This window comes from Protopterus annectens, chromosome 4.part1 (assembly GCF_019279795.1).
Source record: "Protopterus annectens isolate FY-2018-M chromosome 4.part1, PAN1.0, whole genome shotgun sequence".
Lineage (NCBI taxonomy): Eukaryota > Metazoa > Chordata > Ceratodontiformes > Protopteridae > Protopterus > Protopterus annectens.
In genome coordinates this window covers 289179426-289200677 of record NC_056734.1, presented here as the reverse complement: position 1 = coordinate 289200677, position 21252 = coordinate 289179426, and the positions used below count along the sequence as shown (strand labels likewise).

The 21252-nt window shown below is 36.9% G+C and overlaps 1 protein-coding gene across 4 annotated transcripts in view; it reads right to left on the bottom strand.

Moving 5' to 3' along the window:
• Positions 1-21252, bottom strand: part of NLGN1 (neuroligin 1) — a 2101123-nt gene that overhangs the window by 1227412 nt on the left and 852459 nt on the right. For all 4 annotated transcript variants that reach the window (XM_044070136.1, XM_044070138.1, XM_044070139.1 and 1 more), the window contains one exon: positions 13922-14074. In XM_044070136.1, coding sequence (XP_043926071.1) covers positions 13922-14074 — 153 coding nt within the window. The remainder of the gene's footprint in view (positions 1-13921; positions 14075-21252) is intronic.

Here is a 21252-nt window from a genome sequence, read left to right as displayed (position 1 = left end):
ACCATCAGTCTCATTTGTTCTGTCAACCTATTGAGCTAGTTACTTAGTACTGGTAACCTAGATATGATGGCACTAGAATCCTGCTGTCCAGAAGGCAGTTAAAACCAAATATTAAATACCTTCTATGAAACATCTACATGATACAAAGCCTTTGTTTGCCATTCTAAATCGCATTCTTTTATAAGCATATATAAGTATTAAAGTAATGATTTGCCCTTCATAACAATTTTTTTATAGAAGGTAAACTACTAAGTCAGACGATGTGCCTAAATATGGTATTTAATTTAACAAGATGCCTTTTCATCCTCTAGAGAAGTGTAGGGAAAACATTCAACGTCTGTACATGCTAAAACTCTTTAGAAGAAATTATGCAGGAATGATCTTTTAACTATGGGAAACATAATCTGGATCATTGTTATCTATAAATCCCCCCATATCTAAAGAATTAAAAAGTAAATAGTCAAATAAAGTATGATGGAGAGTCATTAAGTATTTAACAGATATTCTACATTCTGTACAGTGAGAAAGAAATCTTATTATTATCCAAAATCTGTAACAAAATTAAAGAAAAGAAGCATATAATGGAGACCCTCCAAATAAGGAAACTGGTATGGAAAAGATGAATAGAACAAATAATGAAGAACACTGAATATGAACAAATAAGGAAATATCAAGTACAAAAGTGTACATTAATACTTACCTACAGGAGTTTCAGCAGATAGCTATCTTTGGATCAGTTAAAAAAACTAACAATCTTTGAGACTTGTTGTGAAATAGAAGCCCCCATGTTATTTGCAGGATAATTCAATTATCTAATGAAATTATACATTTGTATAATTAAAATACATCTGGGGAAAAAAACTAAAAAAAATACATTATATTTTCAAGCCATATTTTGTTGAATACTCATCCTAGCATTTGAATATATAGCATGCAAAAAGACATACAGACTGTAATTAGCAAATAATTGTAACAGTCAGGAAATTATATAATCTTTACTGAATACAGGAATTCATTTAAATATATTTAAGCAGAATGTGTTGTAATCTAATGTTCATGTCCCTGATCTCTGACTTTAAACCTCATGAGTCAGCCATTGCGAGAAGATAATTCTTAGGCTTATAGAGATGCATTTATCATGTAACACCTGCACCAAGCATCATCGCCCACTTTGACTAGTATTGCCATGATGAATATACTCAGCTTAATATTCAGCTTCAAAACTTACATCCTAATATGTCCTAATAATGCAAATACAAACCTCATAGGCATACATCCATTAATTAATCCATATAAGACAACTTTCCAAAACCAATGCTAAAAGCTATAGTGTGACCTCTACCCTTTCAAATTATTTCTCAAAGTTTTAAACAGAATTTTTATTTCTATTTTCACACTATAATTTGTAATAATTGCTGTACAGTGTCCTTTAGGACGGCTGTGGTGGTGCAGTGGTTAGCATTGCTGCCTCATAGCGACAGGTTCCCTAGTTTGATTCTCAGCTGGGGTGCCTTCTGTGCAGAGTCTGCATGTCCTCTCTGTGGTCACTTGGGTTTCCTCCGGGTACTCCAGTTTCCTCCCACATCCCAAAGACATGCTGTAGGTGGACTGGACACTCTAAATTGGCCCTAGGTGTGAGTGTGTGCATGTTTGTGCCTTCTGTGGAAGGTTGGGTGCCGGGCTGGCAACTCAACACCGTAAAACTCCACTGCCAATCATGAGTGGAGAGTTGGTCCGCTGTGGCAACCTCTAACCAGGAAAAACCGAAAGAAGAAGAAGTAGAAGCTGTACAGTGTCTTTTAAAAAAATGTGTTATTTCATATTGGAGGATAAATAAGAATGGAGTCATATCCAGTGAAAGGGACATGTGTAGATAGTGTAATAACTGATGTTATACCTGTTTAAAGGTGATCTATCCTTAATACGAGGCTTGGTAATCTCACTCTCAATTCAAAAGCAAACCGCAATTCAAACAGTGCCAGAGGGAATTTGCAAATGTTGCTGCTTTATATTACACTTCTGAGGGGGAGTTACCAGCTAAAAATCACAATATGGTTCTGGAAAAGAACTGCAAGCTCAAAAATGGGAGATGATAAAAGTTTCTAGAGTTTAAACACACACATACATACACACACACACACACACACACACACACACACACACACACACACACACACACACATACAAATTAGTAGCTTCAGATATCCAACAATGGCAATCTCGACAAGGAAATTTCAGCTAAAACAAAAAAAGCCTACATCTGAATTTTCTTCCTCAACACTGTCCCTCAAATGTCAAAGACATTCTCATACGAAGAAAATATTCAATGGTGAAACAATGTCTGCTAATTGTTAGCCAGAGAATCTAAGCACATTTGAAATAGACAGCAAGCATGTAGCAGCAGGCTGCAGATGGGAGTCACGTATTACATATAGAAAAGGATGCTGCTTCACAAGGAGAGAGAAGTTGCCTTTTTTCTCCAGTTGATACCATCCTGCAATTTAGCACAGAGGATAAAGGCTATGAGCTGTTAACAAGCTACTTCCTGTGGTATATGGTTTGATTCTCTATCTCAGCTTTTGTTTCCCTACTGTGTGATGATGAGCAAGTCACTTTAAACATGGCAGTGATTTGGGGCAATTGGGAATTTGAGCTGGGCTTCTCAATGACCTTCCTGACTGCATGCCTAGTAACTACCTAAGAACCTATATGTCTACTCATTATTTTATCTTAAAATTATTACCTGATGGTTCATTCCATTCCATGCACAGTAATCTAAACATCAGGCATAATCTAAGCACATGCCTTTAACAAAATATACTGAAGGATGTGTTAGTGTTTTAGTATGCTCAGTGCAAAGCTGCAAATGAAATAATGCTCTTTGTCATCAGAATAAACCATTATAATAACACTGTCAATGAGCCATAAAACTTACAGTCGGTATAAATGAATGTATAAATGAAATTTTGTTTTTGCCATCAGCGATGTCATTGAACCATAAAACTCGCAGGCGGTATAACTAGATATATAGATGGAACGGCATTGTTTGTCATCAGACTAAACAAAAATACTAGCTGTGCGAATGAACCATAAGCTACGAGACCATTATAAAATTCAAGCAGATCTAAGACTCACAGGTTAGAGAGTAATTAATTTAACTATTTTGTTTCCTGGTGCTATTATTTGTCAGCTTTTACATTATCACAGTCTTATGACAGAGGGAGACATCCAGTCCATGTGTACTGGCTGTAAAATATTGTTTTTTGAAGATCAGAGATAGCTTCATCCAATGTGATATCCATTACTAACCCTGACTGAAGGAAAAGAAGACTTGCAGTGCAGTAGAACACACTGAATTTACCTTCATAAGCTTTGTGCTTTGAAATGTATTATTAATAGCACAACATCTTTCCTCATCTGGAATAACATATGAAGTCATCATTTCTATTCTGTAACCTTTGTATGCATTTCAAGAGGTTTTCCTGAAGCAGCCTTTAGAAGTAACATAAGCTTGACAACAGAAATGATGGACCTATGACCTTATGAATATAATCTGTTATTGTGAAATCCTTGTGCAATAGCCTGTGGTCACTACATCAGTCCCTGCCCGTGAAATATCAGGAGCTCTGCCACAAGGCACACTTCTATGACAGTTTTCAGTGAGAATATTGTCATTATGCAGTGTAAGTAAGTTTAACATGAAGAGTCTTGCTGTTTATTAACCTAAAATGATCAACTACTTCCCTGCCCTCTGCTAAAAAGTGGCTGTGACGTTCTTCCAGTGGCTCTTCGATAGCCATATAGGTAACTGGACAATAATACTGGAAAGAGATATACATCCCAATCCTGGACCTACTCATCTAACCCCAGAACCCACCAAACTAGCCCCTACACATCCCAAAACAGCAAATGACTACCTCCCCGACCACCTATGACTTAAATATTACATAGTAATCTAAGCAAGCCCTATGAAAAAAATCACAATTTAAGTTCATGCTTGTACAGACCACTACTCCCCTAATCTCTTTATAGCTACAGAAACCTGGTTAAAGACAATTACCAAAGATACAGAAATATGCCCACCAGGTTATACATGCAGTCAGACTAGATAGAAACAAAATAAGCAGCTAGAGTTGCTGTTTTCTAAAGAAATGCTTTAGATCTCTCCACTTACCATGATACTACGCCCATTTTCAGCAATGCTGAACTTGCCATCTCATTCCTCAAATTGAATATTCACAAATCTGTAGTCATCATAGGTGTACACATACAACCTGGTAACAACATTCCAATCTTGGAAGAGATCTGCTCCTGGATCTTGGCAAATATAGGACTAGAATACATCTTGCTAGGAGATGTTAATGTAGGCTGGAAAAAGATAGTCCTAGGAAACCCAACAAATTAAATTTAGCTATACAGCTTTTCTCAATTGATCAAAACTCCAACTAGAATTAACAAGGCTACATCTAAAGAATCTAAAAGTTCATGCCTGTACATGCCAGCCCTTCCCTTTTTGTGTAATTTTCTGTCTTACATTTAATGACTCAGCCACATTTGTATTAATGTTGCCACTAGTGACATTCTATCTGATAGCTTAAGCAACCACCAACTAAGCTACATAATGAAGGATGATCCCAAACAGACCCACCAGTTCATCACTGTAAAAGAGTCGGAAACCTCAGTAAATTCAGTAAAGAAATGTTTGTTTCCAGCCAGCTCCAGATCAACTGGGCTCCACTTAAAACTCTTCCACTTGATGAAGCGGTGTACACATTTAATACAATATTTCAAATATCCTGTATCCTGGTGGAGCAAGCATCATTAAGAACCAAAATAATTAAAAGTAAATCAGATCCGTGGTTAACCAAAGAAACAATGTAACTCATGCAACCTAGCACTGAAGTCATGGCTAGAAACCAAATCTCAAAAATCCCAGCATGTCTGATATACATGTGAACGTCATTGTAAATAGTTATGTTCCTTTGTTAGTTATAAATTGTTTAACTTTTGTATTGAATATATTTGAACATCTTTTGTATTTAGTTCTTTTATTGAAAATTCAATAAAGCTGTTTTCAAAAAAAAAAAAAAATCTCAGCAAGAATACAGCCAGTTAAGGAATAATAGTAGACAATACATAAACAGGACAAAAACACGTATAGCAAGACCCAAAATTCATCATTAAACAATCAAATAAAAATTTCTGGAAATCCATGTAAAATTGTTCAGTCCTTGAAAATCAACCCAACCCAGCCAATCGCCAACCAATAACTCCCAGAATATTGCTTCACATTTTAACTCGCATTTTATAAATACAGTAACCTCCCTCCTACAAAACTACTACAAATCCAACCATTGCACTCCAATGACTGAAGCCACAACAGACCACCACACTCACTCCAGTACAAACATTTACAATGTAAAAATACCTACACACTCTTAAGACAACAACCACTTCCCCTGACCAACTTCCATATGAATACCTCCACTCACTGCAAATATCGTCTTACATATCCTGTCTCAATTCAAATAAACCAGTCCATTGAAGAAAAATACGTCCCCACCTTATGGAAAAAAACCTATATAATACTCTCCAATAAATGTAGCTCATCAGTCAAGCTTAAAGACTATAGACCAATTGCCACCCTTATTTAATATCTTGAAAAGATGTATTCACTTTCAACTTATTACATATATTATTACTCATAACCTCCTCTCATCCTCACAGCATGGTTTCAGACCAAATCACAGTACAACCAATGCCCTTCTAAGGTTTACAGATATAATAAATCACAACAGAAATTCAGGTATTCTAACCACAGCCCTATTTCTAATCTATCCAAAGCATTTGACGAGCATTCCAAACAGTCAGTCATCAAATTCTCCTAACTAAACTCTCTTCTTATGGGCAATCACACTCCTTACTTAAGAGGTTCCTTAGTGCCCCTTTTCCTTCCTACAGCCATCTGAGTCTCACAAGGACCACTACTGTTTAACTTATTTATCAATGACCTAAGCTCAGCAGCCACAGAGGCTAGCACAGTACAATACGCCAATGACTCCAGTCTAATATGTGCTGCTAGTACACTACAACATGAACCCAGAAATCCTTGTCCTCTTTAGGAGAATAGTTCGATGTCTCACAATTCCTTTTGAATAAAAAAAAAAAATACTACTGTTTGCTCCTTACTCTCCCTCCTCCCAAAAAAGTAGTTTTAATATATTGTTGTCCAACAAGAACAATTATCCCACACCAAACTATAGGTGTGATCGTAGACTACCGCCTGAAATTTGAAAAAACACAGAAACACTATTTTTATAATGATAGGTAGCTAGATAGGTACATATACATATCTGTATGGATGTGGGATATATAAATATGTTTTTCCTTTTTCTTTTCTTCTTTTGATTACATGATTTTTATTTTTTCTCCTCCTTTTTGACATTGTATGTGCATTTAAAATGATATACCTTATGTACACTTACCACTGCAAAAAAAAAACTGCATTTACACAAACATCTTCAGAATATCCTTTAATTTCCTTTGCATTATATCTGATGACTCAGTCATATTGGTATTGTATCTAATATAAGCCATTGTGAAACTACATATACTTTTTATTCCTATTACATATATATGATACTGTTGAAGTCTACTTCAAAACTATGTACAAATCTTACTGCAAACAATCTATTTTTCTTGTCTGTGTCTGTACATTGTATTAACCAATTTGGCCTATATCATGGCTGAAAGTGATCCTTGGAGCAGCCCACTTACCTGGTAAACAAACATAAAATTAAACAAATTAATAAAATATTGTTATGTAGGCATTACAAGTAATAACTGTATAATAAAAAGTATAAGTTTCTCTCATACAAAATCATTGGCCTTGACTACAAAGTCGACTGATGTTACATATCCACAGCTGGATAAGAGATTCAAATGCAAGAGGTCTACATTCTATGCTAGTAAAGAAATAAAAAAACACATGACTATGTGTACATGTGTATGCATGTATGTGTGTAGCCCTCTATACATATATGTATATATTTGATTTTAAAGTTTCACATCACTTGTCATGAAGAATGCATTATATCTTCTACTATCATTTAGACAGTAATAGCAATCTATTTCAAAGTGAGCAATTTAGTTGCATCAGTGTCTGTAAAGAAACCCCAGACTTTATAAAAGGCGTGAAATTGTTCCTGGAGTATTTTGTGTAGAAAAAGCAGTGGATAGGCCAGTGAAGTCACATTTCATGCCAGCAGTTCACAAATAATTTGTTAATGCCTTGTTGCACATAAAAAGAAATCCAGCCTTATATCATAATAACTCTTGTGCTTTTCAACTAAACAAACCTGTTCCCCTTGAATAATACACGATGAATCTTGCCATCTATTGCTATGGACTTTCCCTAAAGAATTCTTAGATACATTCTTAAGACATATTCTTCTGAAATTAAGAATACCAAGTTTACCTAGTATTTTTTATATAAAAGTTGCATACTTGATTCAGAAATTTTGTATCAGATTTGAAGCTATAATTTTAACATGGATGAGGATATTCAATAAACTCCAAACATTCTCAAGATTCAAGTAAAATTCATCATTGTCACTGAAACCAGCATTCAGAAGTAAGTCATAAACAGTGGAAGTGAATGCAGTACAGATCTGCCATCAAATATTCCATGCCAATGAAATACAGTTATTAAATAAATGAAATTCTACTTTTATGTGATATGTTCCAGGACTTGAGTGTAATTTATGATCATTACTATGATTTGATTACAATGTCTTAGTGCATCTCTATGTATTAAAATTAAAACAGAGTTTACATACATAGCACTGAATAAACCACACTGGCACTTCCAAAAGTGGTAAATATATGAAGAGATAAGTATCACAACCAATAACAGTTCTTAGCATAAAAATGCTGAATTCTGAGAAAAGTGTTGCTTTTTCAGTAATTAAAAAGCCTGTCCTTGCAAACTGTTAACAACTCAGCATTAAACAATGAGCTAATAACCCTAGTACCCATACTCAATTTCAGAATGCTATACTTTGTACAAAGACCATTAAACAATTTTTACAGAAGCGTATGAGACAAAGCTGAGTAAAAGAAATACTCTAGGTCTACTTTCTGTTTACATGAAGTGTGGTATCTCCTTGCTTATCATCATTTTCAGATGTTAGAAGTTAGAGATGCAGAAGTAGCAGCTTTTGCATCTTGTGTGGAATAATATGGCTGAATGTTTGAAATAACTTCTAACTGTATTATGTCATGAAAATATTGATAATTCTGTTAGCAAGCAAAATTATTTCCATATCATAGGCTGATACTGTAGTTCTACATTTAAATGCATTCCCCATATGAATCACTGCAAGATCATACTGTGTGTGTGTGTGTGTGTGTGTGTGTGTGTGTGTATGGTCCTATTTCAAAACATTTAATTCCCATAACATCAAATCTCAAAACACTGAGACCATAACATCAAAAACCCAAAACACTGAAAACTCAACATTGAAAACTCAGAACACTGAAACTGCATCACAACATTGAAAACTCAGAACACTGAAACTGCATCACAACATCGAAAACTACAAAACACATGTAAATAACATCTCCTCCACCTATAACAACATCAAACTAACAAACACACTTTTTACTACATTGGGGGGGGGGGGGCGCCCCTCAATAGTAAATTAAATATACCAACTCCAAGATTGCACTACAGTGGAAAAAAGTTAATTTCCTAACCCACCTGAATCGCAATAACCATAAAGAATGTACACATAATGTCTTAATCACTTACCTGTATGGCCTAAAAACACATACCCCCTAATAATGGGTGATTTCAACTACCCCTCCATTAACTGGAAAAACTACTCATGTACCAACTCTTTTGCTCAGCATTTTCTGGAATTCATAAATTCCAATGCATTGCATCAACTTATCTACACCCCCACTAGGGCAGCAATATCCTTAACCTGGTCATTACCAACATGGGTGAACGGTGTTCCACACCAGAGGCCACTTCCTCATTGGTCAGATCTGACCATAATCTAATCAGCCTAGACATCCACATCCCACACCCTATTAGGGAAACCGCCGTAAAAAATTTCTCCAAAGCCAACTTCACGCTTCTTAAGACAGACGTGGCAAACTTCACCCAGACAATAGAGGCACGACTGCTGAATCCTGCACAAATGCACTTTATAACCACTTACACAAGTGCATGAATCGTGCTATCCCTAACAGAACCAAGATGCTATCCTCTAAAAAAAGGAAGCCAATCTGGTGGTCCCCTACCATAAACAAATCCTACAACAGAAGAAAGAAACTGTTGCAAAAAAGAGTAAAATCCCATGACTGGAAAAACTCCCTGGTCAGCCTCAGTAAGAAGCTGAGAGCCCTCATAAAATCTTCCAAAGCTAGTTATGAAAACAAAATCGTCACTGATTCTAAAGACAACCACAAAGCATTCTATAGCTATGTCAAGAATCTCAACGTCAACACAGATCTCCTCTGAGTTACAGCACAATGGCACTAAATATACAGAACCAACTGATATTGCCAACATCCTGGCAGATAGGTTCAGTGCTAACTTTACCCCCCCTCACTTACCCCCCTAAAGGGCCCATCTCTATACCAGAAGAATGCAAAGTTCCTGTAATCACGGCTGCACAGGTAAAAAACACACTCTCCAAAGGCAAGAATACAGCATCCATGGGACCTGACAACATCCCAGGATGAGTTCTACATGAACTACACAATAAACCGGCACCCCACCTAAGCACCATGTTCAATCACTGTCTCACCTCAAGCTTTGTGCCCATTGAATGGCGTACAGCGATGGTTATCCCACTCCACAAAGGGGGAGCCACCATGGACCCCGGAACTACCGCCCCATTAGCCTAACGAGCCTGGTCTGCAAGGCCATGGAACATATCATCATGGAACTTATAAACAAAGACATTGGTAATCTCAAAACTCTGGACCCTACCCAGTTCAGGTTTCTAAAAGCCAGATCATGTCTCCTAAACCTAACTGACTTCTTTGAAGCAGTCACCAAAGACGTAGACGAGGGTAAGGTGGTTCACACAGCCTATCTAGATCTTGCCAAGGCTTATGACACCATCCCCCACTCTGGAATTCTAGATAAACTCACTAAACTAGGTATAAATCCCTATGTCACAAGATGGGTTGCCAACTGGCTCACTGATAGAACCCACACTGTGAAAGTAACAGACTCCAAATCAGACTTCAGACCAGTAACAAGTAGAGTACCACAGGGTTCAGTCCTGGATCCTCTCCTGTTTGGTATCTACTTTTCTGAAGTACAGGCTAACACAGAAGGTCTTTGGCTAATGAAGTTCACAGATGACTGCAAACTAGGAGCCATAATTGAAACTCCTAACAATGTGGACATCCTACAAAAGGGCCTCACTGAGACAGATGCCTGGTGTCAAAGCCATGGCCTCAAGCTCAATGCCAAAAAGTGCATTGTCATCCCCTTTGGTAAAAACTCTGTACCCATGATCTACCACATAGGTGGTAGTCTACTTAACACCGAAAGTGTGATAAGAGACCTTGGGACACAGGTGGACAGTAGCCTCTCCTTTGATAATCACATCACCACAGTAGTCAGGAAATCCTTCTACATGGCACACCTCATCACAAAAGGTTTCTCATCCAGGAAAAAAGAGGTCATTGTTCCCCTCTACTCGTCACTCATTAGACCCGTTATAGAGTACAATGCCCCTTTTGGTATGTACCTCACAAGACATCTGCAAAAACTGGAAAGGCCTCAGAAATACCTCACAAAGAGGATTACCGGCCTCAAACAGATGCCCTACGCAGACCATCTCAAAAAACCTCCAGCTTTACTCCGTCGCATATTGCCTACTCAGAGGTGATCTCTTCCTAACATACAAAGCTATGTCAAACCCAGAGCTGTTGGACATGCTCCACTTAAAGAAATCCCAATCCCTCTGAGCTACATGCTCTAAGGACCTAAACCTTGTCACCAGAATAAACAGAACATGCTGGTGTGATAGATTCCTGTCTCAGTGGCTCCCCACACTCTGGAACAAACTACCTGTCTATATCAAACAAAGCTCCTCATTAGCACTCTTCAAGAAAAATCTTGATGATTGGATGGGAAATACGAAGTTCACCCCGGGGATCACCTCTGTGGGTCTGCTTGACAGGGGCACAGGAAAATAATTTTCTGGGGTGGCGAAAGCCAGGGTACTTTTTTGGCTAGACTTGTATAGGCCCTAGGGCTGATAGCCTAGTACCTACCTATGAACCTATACAGATTGCCAAAATAAACACAATATACATAGTATAAATTGCTACAGTATATAAATAATAACTATACAAATAAAAACTACAACATTTTATAGTGATATCACAAGATTAACAGATTAAACTATCACATTTACATGTTTGATGATACACTTCTCGAAGTTAAACATTTTCAATGTTATGAAATTCGATGTTATGAGTTTTCAGTGTTTTGGGTTTTCAGTGTTATGGTCTCAGTGTTTTGAGTTTTGATATTATGAGAATTAGATGTTTTGAAGGCGAACCATGTGTATATGCAAGCATCTATGCGTGTGCATGTGATTTGATGTCTGAATTAAAGCATTCAAGCCATTGCAGAATAAAAGAAACATTACCTGCTTGATCACATTATAAAAGCAAAAAAAAAAAAGAAAAAAAAACAGGCACACATCTTCATAGTTTTATGATAAAGAACACAATTGCTTTTCTTCCAAACCATTGGTTACATAGAAGAAACATTATATAGAATTACAAACTAAGGATATACAAATATAAACTAAATTTCTAGTACTTTGCATAACAAGTGGAACCTCTGCAGATAAAATAAACTTTTTAAGGGATTTTGGAAAAACAGTTTTGACTAGGAATCTCCACTGAGTAAAAGACAATCAAACAAAGAACTATGCATCATTAAAAGGAAAGAATAAACTCTTCTGGGTTTCCTAGTATAAAGCCACATTTATGTACATCAACTCAGCATTACATTCTCAAATAAATAAATAAAGATTCAAGTGTTAAATATCAGAATGCAAAGGCAAGGAAATGCCTCTAAGAATCAATATTTACCTTTTAAAAGAAATAAAATTATTGCTTACAAATTCGACTAACCAGTGACAAAACGTACTCTGTGGAATGTATATCTGGGGTGTGTGTGTGTGTGTGTGTGTGTGTGTGTGTGTGTGTGTGTGTGTGTGTGTGTGTGTGTGTGTGTGTGTGTGCAGGGTAGAAATGTAACAAATTCCTTCATTTGTGGATGAAGCAACAGTTTTTTTTAAATGGAACCCAACAATGACATTATAACAAAAACAGCACAAAAAGGAGTACAACCTAAAAAACACTAAGAGCAGTAAGACAGTGTATTTTTCTGGAAGAAATGTCACCTTCACTCCAGCACCAAACCCTTTATATATACTGCTTATATCTAATAACTCTGAGACTACACAGCTATGGCGATCAGCAAGACCATGTGAATGAACCTAGTAGGTGAAGGCCATGGAAACTGCTATCATACAAACACAAGGAGCTTTTCTTTTTTTTTTCTATGGACTGTACATGCAATGACAGCAAAACAAGACTGAAGCAATGCCAGCCTCCATGTAACATATCTATATGGGTAAGTACTAATTAACGAGACCTTCCAAATGAACAATCGACACTATCTTAGGTGCAAGCAGTACAGTCATCCTTTTCACTACCTGAGAAAACACAGTGGGTCTGTGGCCTCTCAACTTTATTAACAGCAAGTTCTATTGACTTTCTACACACATCATTGACCCTTTGTGGTTTGTGGTATAATCAGGCGTCTTGACTCTGCAGCATTAGTTGGCTATTCTGATTTTTAGTGAGTTAGGTAGTTATTTTATTTTATTTTTACTGTGTTAAGCCAGCCCAAAAGTGGGAATGTCATGTTATTAAATTGTTTTTGAGATTGAGTTTCTCGGTAAGTCATAGAGACAAAAAACATTTCACAAATGTTTTGTTGATGAGCGAGACCTTAAAGAATGTCAGCATAATATCCCCTTATTCAAATTATCTTTTCTTCTTTAATTTGCTGTTGATGTTCTTCTAAATATACAGTGACCTCAGGTAAGACGAAATAAAAGAATGCATGTCATTTCCAGACATCATACTGTGATGATAGTAAGCTTGCTGAATTTTGCATTACATTTCTAGCCTACTGCATACACCAACTTCCACTGAGCTGCCATAGCTTTGCATCCTAGCTGATGCCTTCAGTTTAATAAAGTAAACAAATGTTATCAATCAAAATACAATATGTCATGATAAAACACTGGTTCTTGTCTGTTAGCAGGACTTGCATAAGGTGACATTGCTCTTGCAACCCGTTTTCTGACACAATTAATTGCGCAATAAACAATCCCAGAATACTATGACGTCTGAAAGTTCTCTGCCCTGCCATTTAATTCCTGTGAAATCTTATTTATTTGAAAAAGGACCGACTACAAAAGAGATATCTTCTGCAGACATTTACAGATGTTGTTTCTCCTGTTGCTAAACTTTGCTAATCCAAGACAAATCTCACTAGACAAATTTCACAGTATGTTAGGCAATGTTATTACACTTCTACAGCTGATATACCATGTGATATACAAGTAGCATTTCTGAAGTGGAAGCCTGCAAAACATCTTGCTTTAGGAAATATATTTGTTCAATATTATTTCAAAATAATTATTATAATCAAGTGATCAGTTTCTATCAGACACAGCTGCACTATAAGGCACATTTCTTCAATACATAGAATGCAAATGATAACAGAGTAGTTTCTTCAATATGAAACACATTTCTGTAACTTAACTGTAGCAAATGACAATATAAGTAACACATTCCTTACCAAGTACACCAATCCGGTAGTTGACAGTGATGACAATGACATTTCCGTAACTTGCCAGAACACTTCCATCGTATATGTTTGCTGTACCTTCCATGTAGGAACCTCCATGGATATACACCATCACAGGTTTTGGCCCCCCACTGTCCCGAATGTCTGAAAATAAATAAATCATTAAAATGAATTGTGTTAATTAGGCATCAGTTATGTAGATATTGGAATTGCCTTTGCAATTGTACAACTGTACAGGGCACAATATATGACTGAAATTATCTAAAAAGAGTTCTTAAGCAACAGATCTGAAGTAATGGTTTATATGGTTAAATAAACAATGCAAAATGTATTTGTGGGACAGTTTACAGACTACCAAATACAACACTTAATAACCACAGAAAAACATTATGGTGACAAGGAAATCAATTAGCTTCTTAAATAATTTTATAAGAATGGAAGAACACAGGGGAAAATACATTATATGTCAATGTCCTGATCACAAACGCAGTGCCTCTGCAATATAAACATGCATGCATATATGTGAGTATGCATTTGTGTGCATGGCTGTATGTAAACCTGTATATTCTGCTGCACACATTTCACAATATGGCATACAACAGGCACACAGCTCACTATACTGAATTAGGTATTTATGTAGTTATTTGATATTTAGAGACAATTTCTCTGAGCCAGCTTATTGCAGGTAAAGCTTTAGGAGTGCCCTGGGATCCACTATGAATAACCATATCTCATTTAATTGGCAGGCAATTACAGTAAGCTAAACGCTCTATACCCTTTGAGAGGTCACACGTTCAAAATACCAATATTTAAAAGGTCATAACATTTTTTTTTGCAAGGGGAAAGCTGCTTTTCGTACAGCTCATTTATTGTTTTTTTCCTGCATCATAACAGGGATGTGAATGATATGAATGGAAATGGGTGCAGACCATAACATGAAAGTTTAGAAAACTGCATACCTTGCTGGCTCTGCTGAACTTTCCAGTTCATTAAAGCTGACTTTATTGGTTTTAATTAATTGCTCATAAAAAAAGAAATGCATCCACACCTGTACATTATTCTGAATTTAGAGGGAGTTTACTTTAGTCAGGGTGTACTGTCTAATTTAAATGTGCACTTATGTGTTGGTTAGTACCTTAAAATGCATTTAGTGCACTTATGTGTTAGTTAGCACCTTAAAATGCATCTAGTGCATATTTTGTATATAATATAGTAGCTTAGTAAAAAATAATGAACTCTACATATGTATGGAAGTGTATAACTACTCCTCCAGCCCCGCACAGGAATGTCTAATAATCATCTCACTACAGAGTATCTGACTGCAAATACTGCATACAATGGGACTGTGTCCAGATGATCAAACCACATGACTGAGGTCGGTGCCATTCACCTATAACAAGATAAATGACAGACTACAACAAGGGCATGTATTTGTCTTTGGCACTGTATCTGCATTGGCTGCACAAATGAATGACAGAATGCAGTTCACTACTTGCCATGTCCTACATACAGGTCATTCTTAAGAAGGTGACATTATGACATGCATATTTCAGTTAGTGAGGTTCAAACTGTTCACTGGTCTACAGAATCCAGCATCAGGACTATACTTCATAGCAGTCATTTGATTTGTCAGAACAAAACATATTTGAATAGCTGACTCACGTCTGCTACAACCACAGATTTTGAGAAGAAAATACTGTTTTTACTTGGAATATACATAGACTGGCCACCAAGTTAAACAAGAAAGACCTTTTAAACAATCTTGTGAGAAACAAAGATGTCTGAGATTAAAGATTAGTGGGAAGGTTAATAACAAAGTAATTCCTAATTACAGAGAAGGATTACACAAGAGAAGAAGAAAAGAGGGGATGTTGTAAATTGCAATCCTCTTGACACTGGAAGAAAAGGTTAAACAAAGTGCCAATAGAAGATGGAAGAGTGGAAAACTGAAGGTATGAACTGGATGATATGTTCTTTATGTGCCACATATCATGATGGCAAATATGCTTCCATATCTTTTTTAAATTATAGAAAATATTGCAAATGATGTCAAAAGTTTAGGTCTTTTGGAGAAAATATCATTTGATATTAGAAAACATTTGGTCAGGAACCATGGAAGGAGAGAGTCCAATAAACAGAGCTGTCACCATGGAAGTGTGAATCACAAGGATGTGTATGGAAAGTATGCTGGACACAACACAGGCCAAAAGACATGTAAAGTCAATTAAAAGGATGGACCAAAGAACATCTGGAAATATGATTACCTACAGAATTAGCAGTTTCACAAATAAGGAAGGATTTAGTTTATTCAGCCAGACTTGTTACTCACCAAACCAGAAAAGCAAACATGAGTAGGGAAATTTAGACTGGATACAGATGTTTATCATATAATTCTCGAGTACTGTTAAGTCCGTAGCCTGAGCTGGGGAGTAGTAGTGATGGGGAAGTGCTATGAGCCAAATGGAGGTTAGGGAAGAAACAGGCATTAGTTACATGAGCCAGTGAGAACTGTAGTATTGAAGATAGATGTGAAAGAACAGAAATGAAAAGGCCACAACTTAACTGTAAGAGAATGAAACGTAAGATGTAAGAAAGTTTTGAATAAGTACAACAAATGTCATAGACAAATGGGAATGAGAGTTAGTTGCTTGATCTTCTGAAGAAGAAAGATAGCAGGGAGTGTGTGATAAGATGGTAGTCAAAAACAAATTTCTTCAAGAAGCAGAAACCTCTGAGCTCAAGGAGAGTTTTAAAATGGAAGGAAGTTTGGTGCTTGCAAATTGATAAGCCCAGAAAATATCTACCAATGAAGATAACTGGAACATTCTTTAGAGAAGAGGGAGGGGTATTGTTAAGTGACAGTAAGATTAGCAAATAAGAGGCTGGATTTCATATAACACTACATGGTTCTTGTGGTCAAGTATAGTTTAGGAAGGATAGTAAATACTGTGTAGGAAAATCTAGTCAGGATGTAAGCATTTTAGAGGAGTAAGTGCTAAAGGTGTTGAGACATACACATAGTGGTAAAGCACATGGAACTGACATATTTACAACTGAAGTCAATTTAATAGATCTTATGATGAAAAGGAGAGGCCTATTACTATAATACAAGCCGCAATAATTAAAACATTTTTTTCTGCCTCGGATCATTAATAAATTCACATACTAGTTAATGGCCATGTTATTTGCCTTCATATTAGAAAAAATGCTTCCCTCAGTAATTCAACAGGCCAAACATGTTTTGGTTATGGGAGGCTTTCTGCACAAAAGCACCAGATGCAGAAGTCCTTCAAATAGCTCTTGAGGGTAGGAACCACTTTCCCTGACAAAAAAAAAGCTTTTGTTGCAAAAAAATGTAATTTTCTACATAGTGTTGCTCCGACAGTATTGTTTTAACAATGCCTAGATGCTGGGTCATCAGAATGTTGTCATAATCCAAGTATTCAAGTTATTGTCAATGGGGCTCCATCAGATTTGGCTGCTATTGAAAGGGTAGACAGACAGAAATTCTATATGTCCCTTGTTTTATTCAGGCAGAGTGGGCAGATGAATAATATAGCTGGGCAGTGTGTCTGTTGTTTTTGCAGATGGCTATACAGTGATGGCACAACAGGCTGATAAAGTGTTTCAGGAAACATTTAGGGCGTCTGTTTTCTCTTTCTGTATATAAGTTACTTGTTTTGTTCTTGTTGTTACTGTCCAATGACCACACAACAGATGAGTGTTCTTTTAAACCTTTTCTTTAGATATATGGTGCTGTAGTTGTTTATGCTTGTGATAAAAATGCATCTTTTATCTGTAGCCGGAAGTCACATTTTTCAATGTATTCGTTGCATTGCAAATCAACAAACATGATTTTGTAAGGGGAGAATTGTGTTTAAAACAGTTCCTGAGTAGTAAGATCCCTCTTCAATGTGAATTAAACAGTACCATGAAGTAAAGGCTAGTCTTCTTAGCTTCCCCTGCAGCAAATATAATTTGAAACAGGACATCTGAGATTTAGCAGGACATAACTGTCCCTTTTGAAGAACTTGTGAGTATGACAGTAAGCTTTTCCTGTCAACCTTTTGTGTCTGCAGTAAATCTTTTTTTTTTGCATCCTCATCCCATTGTTTGTTTCTGTTGAAAGTGTGAAGCCAACAACTGTTATTCTCAGAACACTTAGACAGAAAGCATAAAGTATGCTGTGCCCGAGGTGCTTCATATTATTCTGAATTTGTAGTGCAGTGATCTCAGAGCTATTTTATATATATATATATATATATATATATATATATATATATATATATATATATATAGGTTTACTATCATAATGTCGAAATTTAAAATAAAATGTGTACGTATTTGCAAATTGTTTCGCCGAACGTACACATTTTTGTATGACCCTAATGTTGAAAACAAGTGTTAATTGTCGAAAATGTCACTCATGACATTTCCGACAATCAACAGCACTCCCACCCGTCCCGTAACTCCCTACCTAACTAGCCTACATTCACAGTTATGCAGGGGGGCAAGCCCCCCTGTGGGGGGCTGTGCCCCCCACACTCCCCCTAACTTAATATTCCAACTCCGAGATCGCACTACAGTGAGGAAAGGGATGTATTTCCCTAACCATACTGTACCGTGATCCCCTTACATGAGTGAACGTTATAATTGCGAATGCACAGTCCATTCTCAATGATAACGTTTGCTCACATAACCTGCCGAACTATGAAATATTCGAACATATGTTGTTCGAATACTTCATAGCCGTGCAATTGCACGGTGCCATTTTGATAGTAAACCATATATATGTGTGCCTCCCTAATACTGTAATAGTACCATTACAATACGATTTGAGATTTGTTACATGTATATGGTAATTATGCATTGATTTTTACACACATAGGGCTTACAACTATGGTTCTGACAGTTCAGATTGTGAGCCTACCTTTTCTTAGGATAAATGAATTACTGCAGGTAAGTTTATTTCACTAACCATTATGCAGGTGAGACTGTAAACTAAGGATAAATTGTTTGTAGTTATCATTCTAAGAAATAAAAGACTTTCAAATAAAGTGAATTTTAGAGAAAATATTGATTATATTCTTGAAATTAAATCAAAAAGACCTTTAAAGAAGACAGGTATTGTTTTTCCAAGATGGCACAAATTAATGTTGATATCAGAAATTGTACACACGAATATATTGTTCTAAATGAGGCATATAAACAGCAGATCACTTTCCTTCCTCAAAGGAAACCTCCATGCAAAAGACAAGCTTAATCACTATACAGGATGGGACTCTAGAAGTAAGAACACCCGATAAAGGATTTATTCTGGGTTATCAGCATAAATTTAACTGATACTGGAATTCACATTCAGTTTGCTTAAAGCATAAAAGTGTATACTGAATTTGATGCAGGTCCATTGCAATTGCTCAGGACCGAAATATCTTATATGGTCTCTCATATTCTTCCAGACAATTTTTTTCATTGATGTAAAATGAGAAAACATTCATTTCTTAAGCCACATCTTAGAAATCTAGAATATGAATACTAACACAGTAAAAAAGATCAAATCACTACTTGGCAAAAATGCTATGGAAATTAGCACAGCTCTCACTTGAAAGTTATGGAGTTATGTGCAGATCTACACTACTACCTTTTTTCTGTTAGTGTGTCTGCTTGACTCATAGTGTTTTGAGTGTAGAAAAGAGTCAAGAAGGTAGAAAGGTTGTACATAATAGGATCAGTGAAAAGTACAGTTTTGTACCTACCATAACTGTAGATGTCCGAGAGGTATGCATCTGCAGTCCTAACAAATGGGTTGTCCTGGCCCCAGGCAGCCCTTCGGTCGGCTGGATTCCAAAGTCCGGGTCTGGCCTCGGCTGATGTCGCACTTCACCCGACATCATAGCTGCAGTTCTGCGGGTATAAAGGCATCAGCCGACGCCATTTTCCTCAGTGTTTCTTGCCCCAGATGCCAGGTGCCCTCTAGGAAGGCTAAATTTGGATAAATGTAAATGTTTCCAAACAATAGAGATCAAATAGAAATAAACATGTATATACATATATACAAACAAATACACCATAATAGATTCCCCCAGCTAGCTACAAGATGGGCAAATACCCTAGGAGTACCACAGAGGGGAAGGAGGGTGGGTAATCCTGACTGCAGATGCATACCTCTCGGACATCTACATTTATGGTAGGTACAAAACTGTACTATGTCCTTCAAGGATGCATCTGCAGTCCTAACAAATGGGTAGAATACCATAGCCAAACTGGGGGAGGAGGCCCTAAGGAGGCACTAAGAGTTTATGGTGTAGTTAAGATCCCTTGCAAAACAGCAGTGGCAAAACCTGCTCGGGATCTGGAGTATAAAGGTAGATTATAATGCTTGGCAAATGTATGCACGGAGCTCCAAGTAGCAGCCTCTAAAATGTCTTTGGTAGCCACTCCTCGTAAGAAAGCTGTAGTAATGGCTGTAGCCCTTGTGGAATGAGGTCTGATGTTTTCTGGAGTTGCCTTTCCATGAAAAGAGTAGCAAAATCTTATGCAATTTCCTATCCATTTTGAGATTGTTTGTTTTGAAATTGCTTTTCCTTCCATTCCTGTTGCATATGCTACCAGAAGCTGGTCAGTTTTTCTATTGTTCTTGGTCCTGTCCAGGCAGTAGCGCAATTGTCTGTGTACATCCAAGGTATGCAGCAATCTTTCCCCCCTGTTCTGTGGGTTGGGGAAGAATGTTGATAGGTGTATTGCTTGGTTTAATGATACCCTTGAGACCACCTTTGGCATAAAGGTAGGATTAGTTCTCATGGACACTCTATCCTGATGGAAGATAAGGAAGGGCTGTACTGCCATTAATGCCTGTAATTCAGAAACCCTTCTAGCTGAAGTGATTGCAAGCAGGAATGCAGTCTTCCAAGATAAGTACTGTAATTCTGCTGTTGCTGCTGGTTCAAAAGGGGGAAGTGTTAACTTTTCTAACACAAAGTTCAAGTCCCATGTAGGCAATGGTGGTTTCCTTGGTGGCTTTACATTTTAATTCCTCTGAGAAACTGCCTGAGTAGAGGTTGAGAAAAGACTGGAGGATCCATGTTGTATTCTGCTGAAATTGCTGATGCATGAATCTTAATGGAGGAGTAGGACAGACCATTGTGGAAGAGCTCTGCTAAGTATTCCAGGATGTTAGCTATGTTTGCCAATGATGCATCCACTCCTTTTGTTGCACTCCAAATGAGATATCTTTTCCATTTTGCTGAATAAGTTTTCCTTGTTGAGGGTCTGCGAGCCTCCAAGATAATGTCTTTAACCCTTTGAGATAAATCTGGGTTATT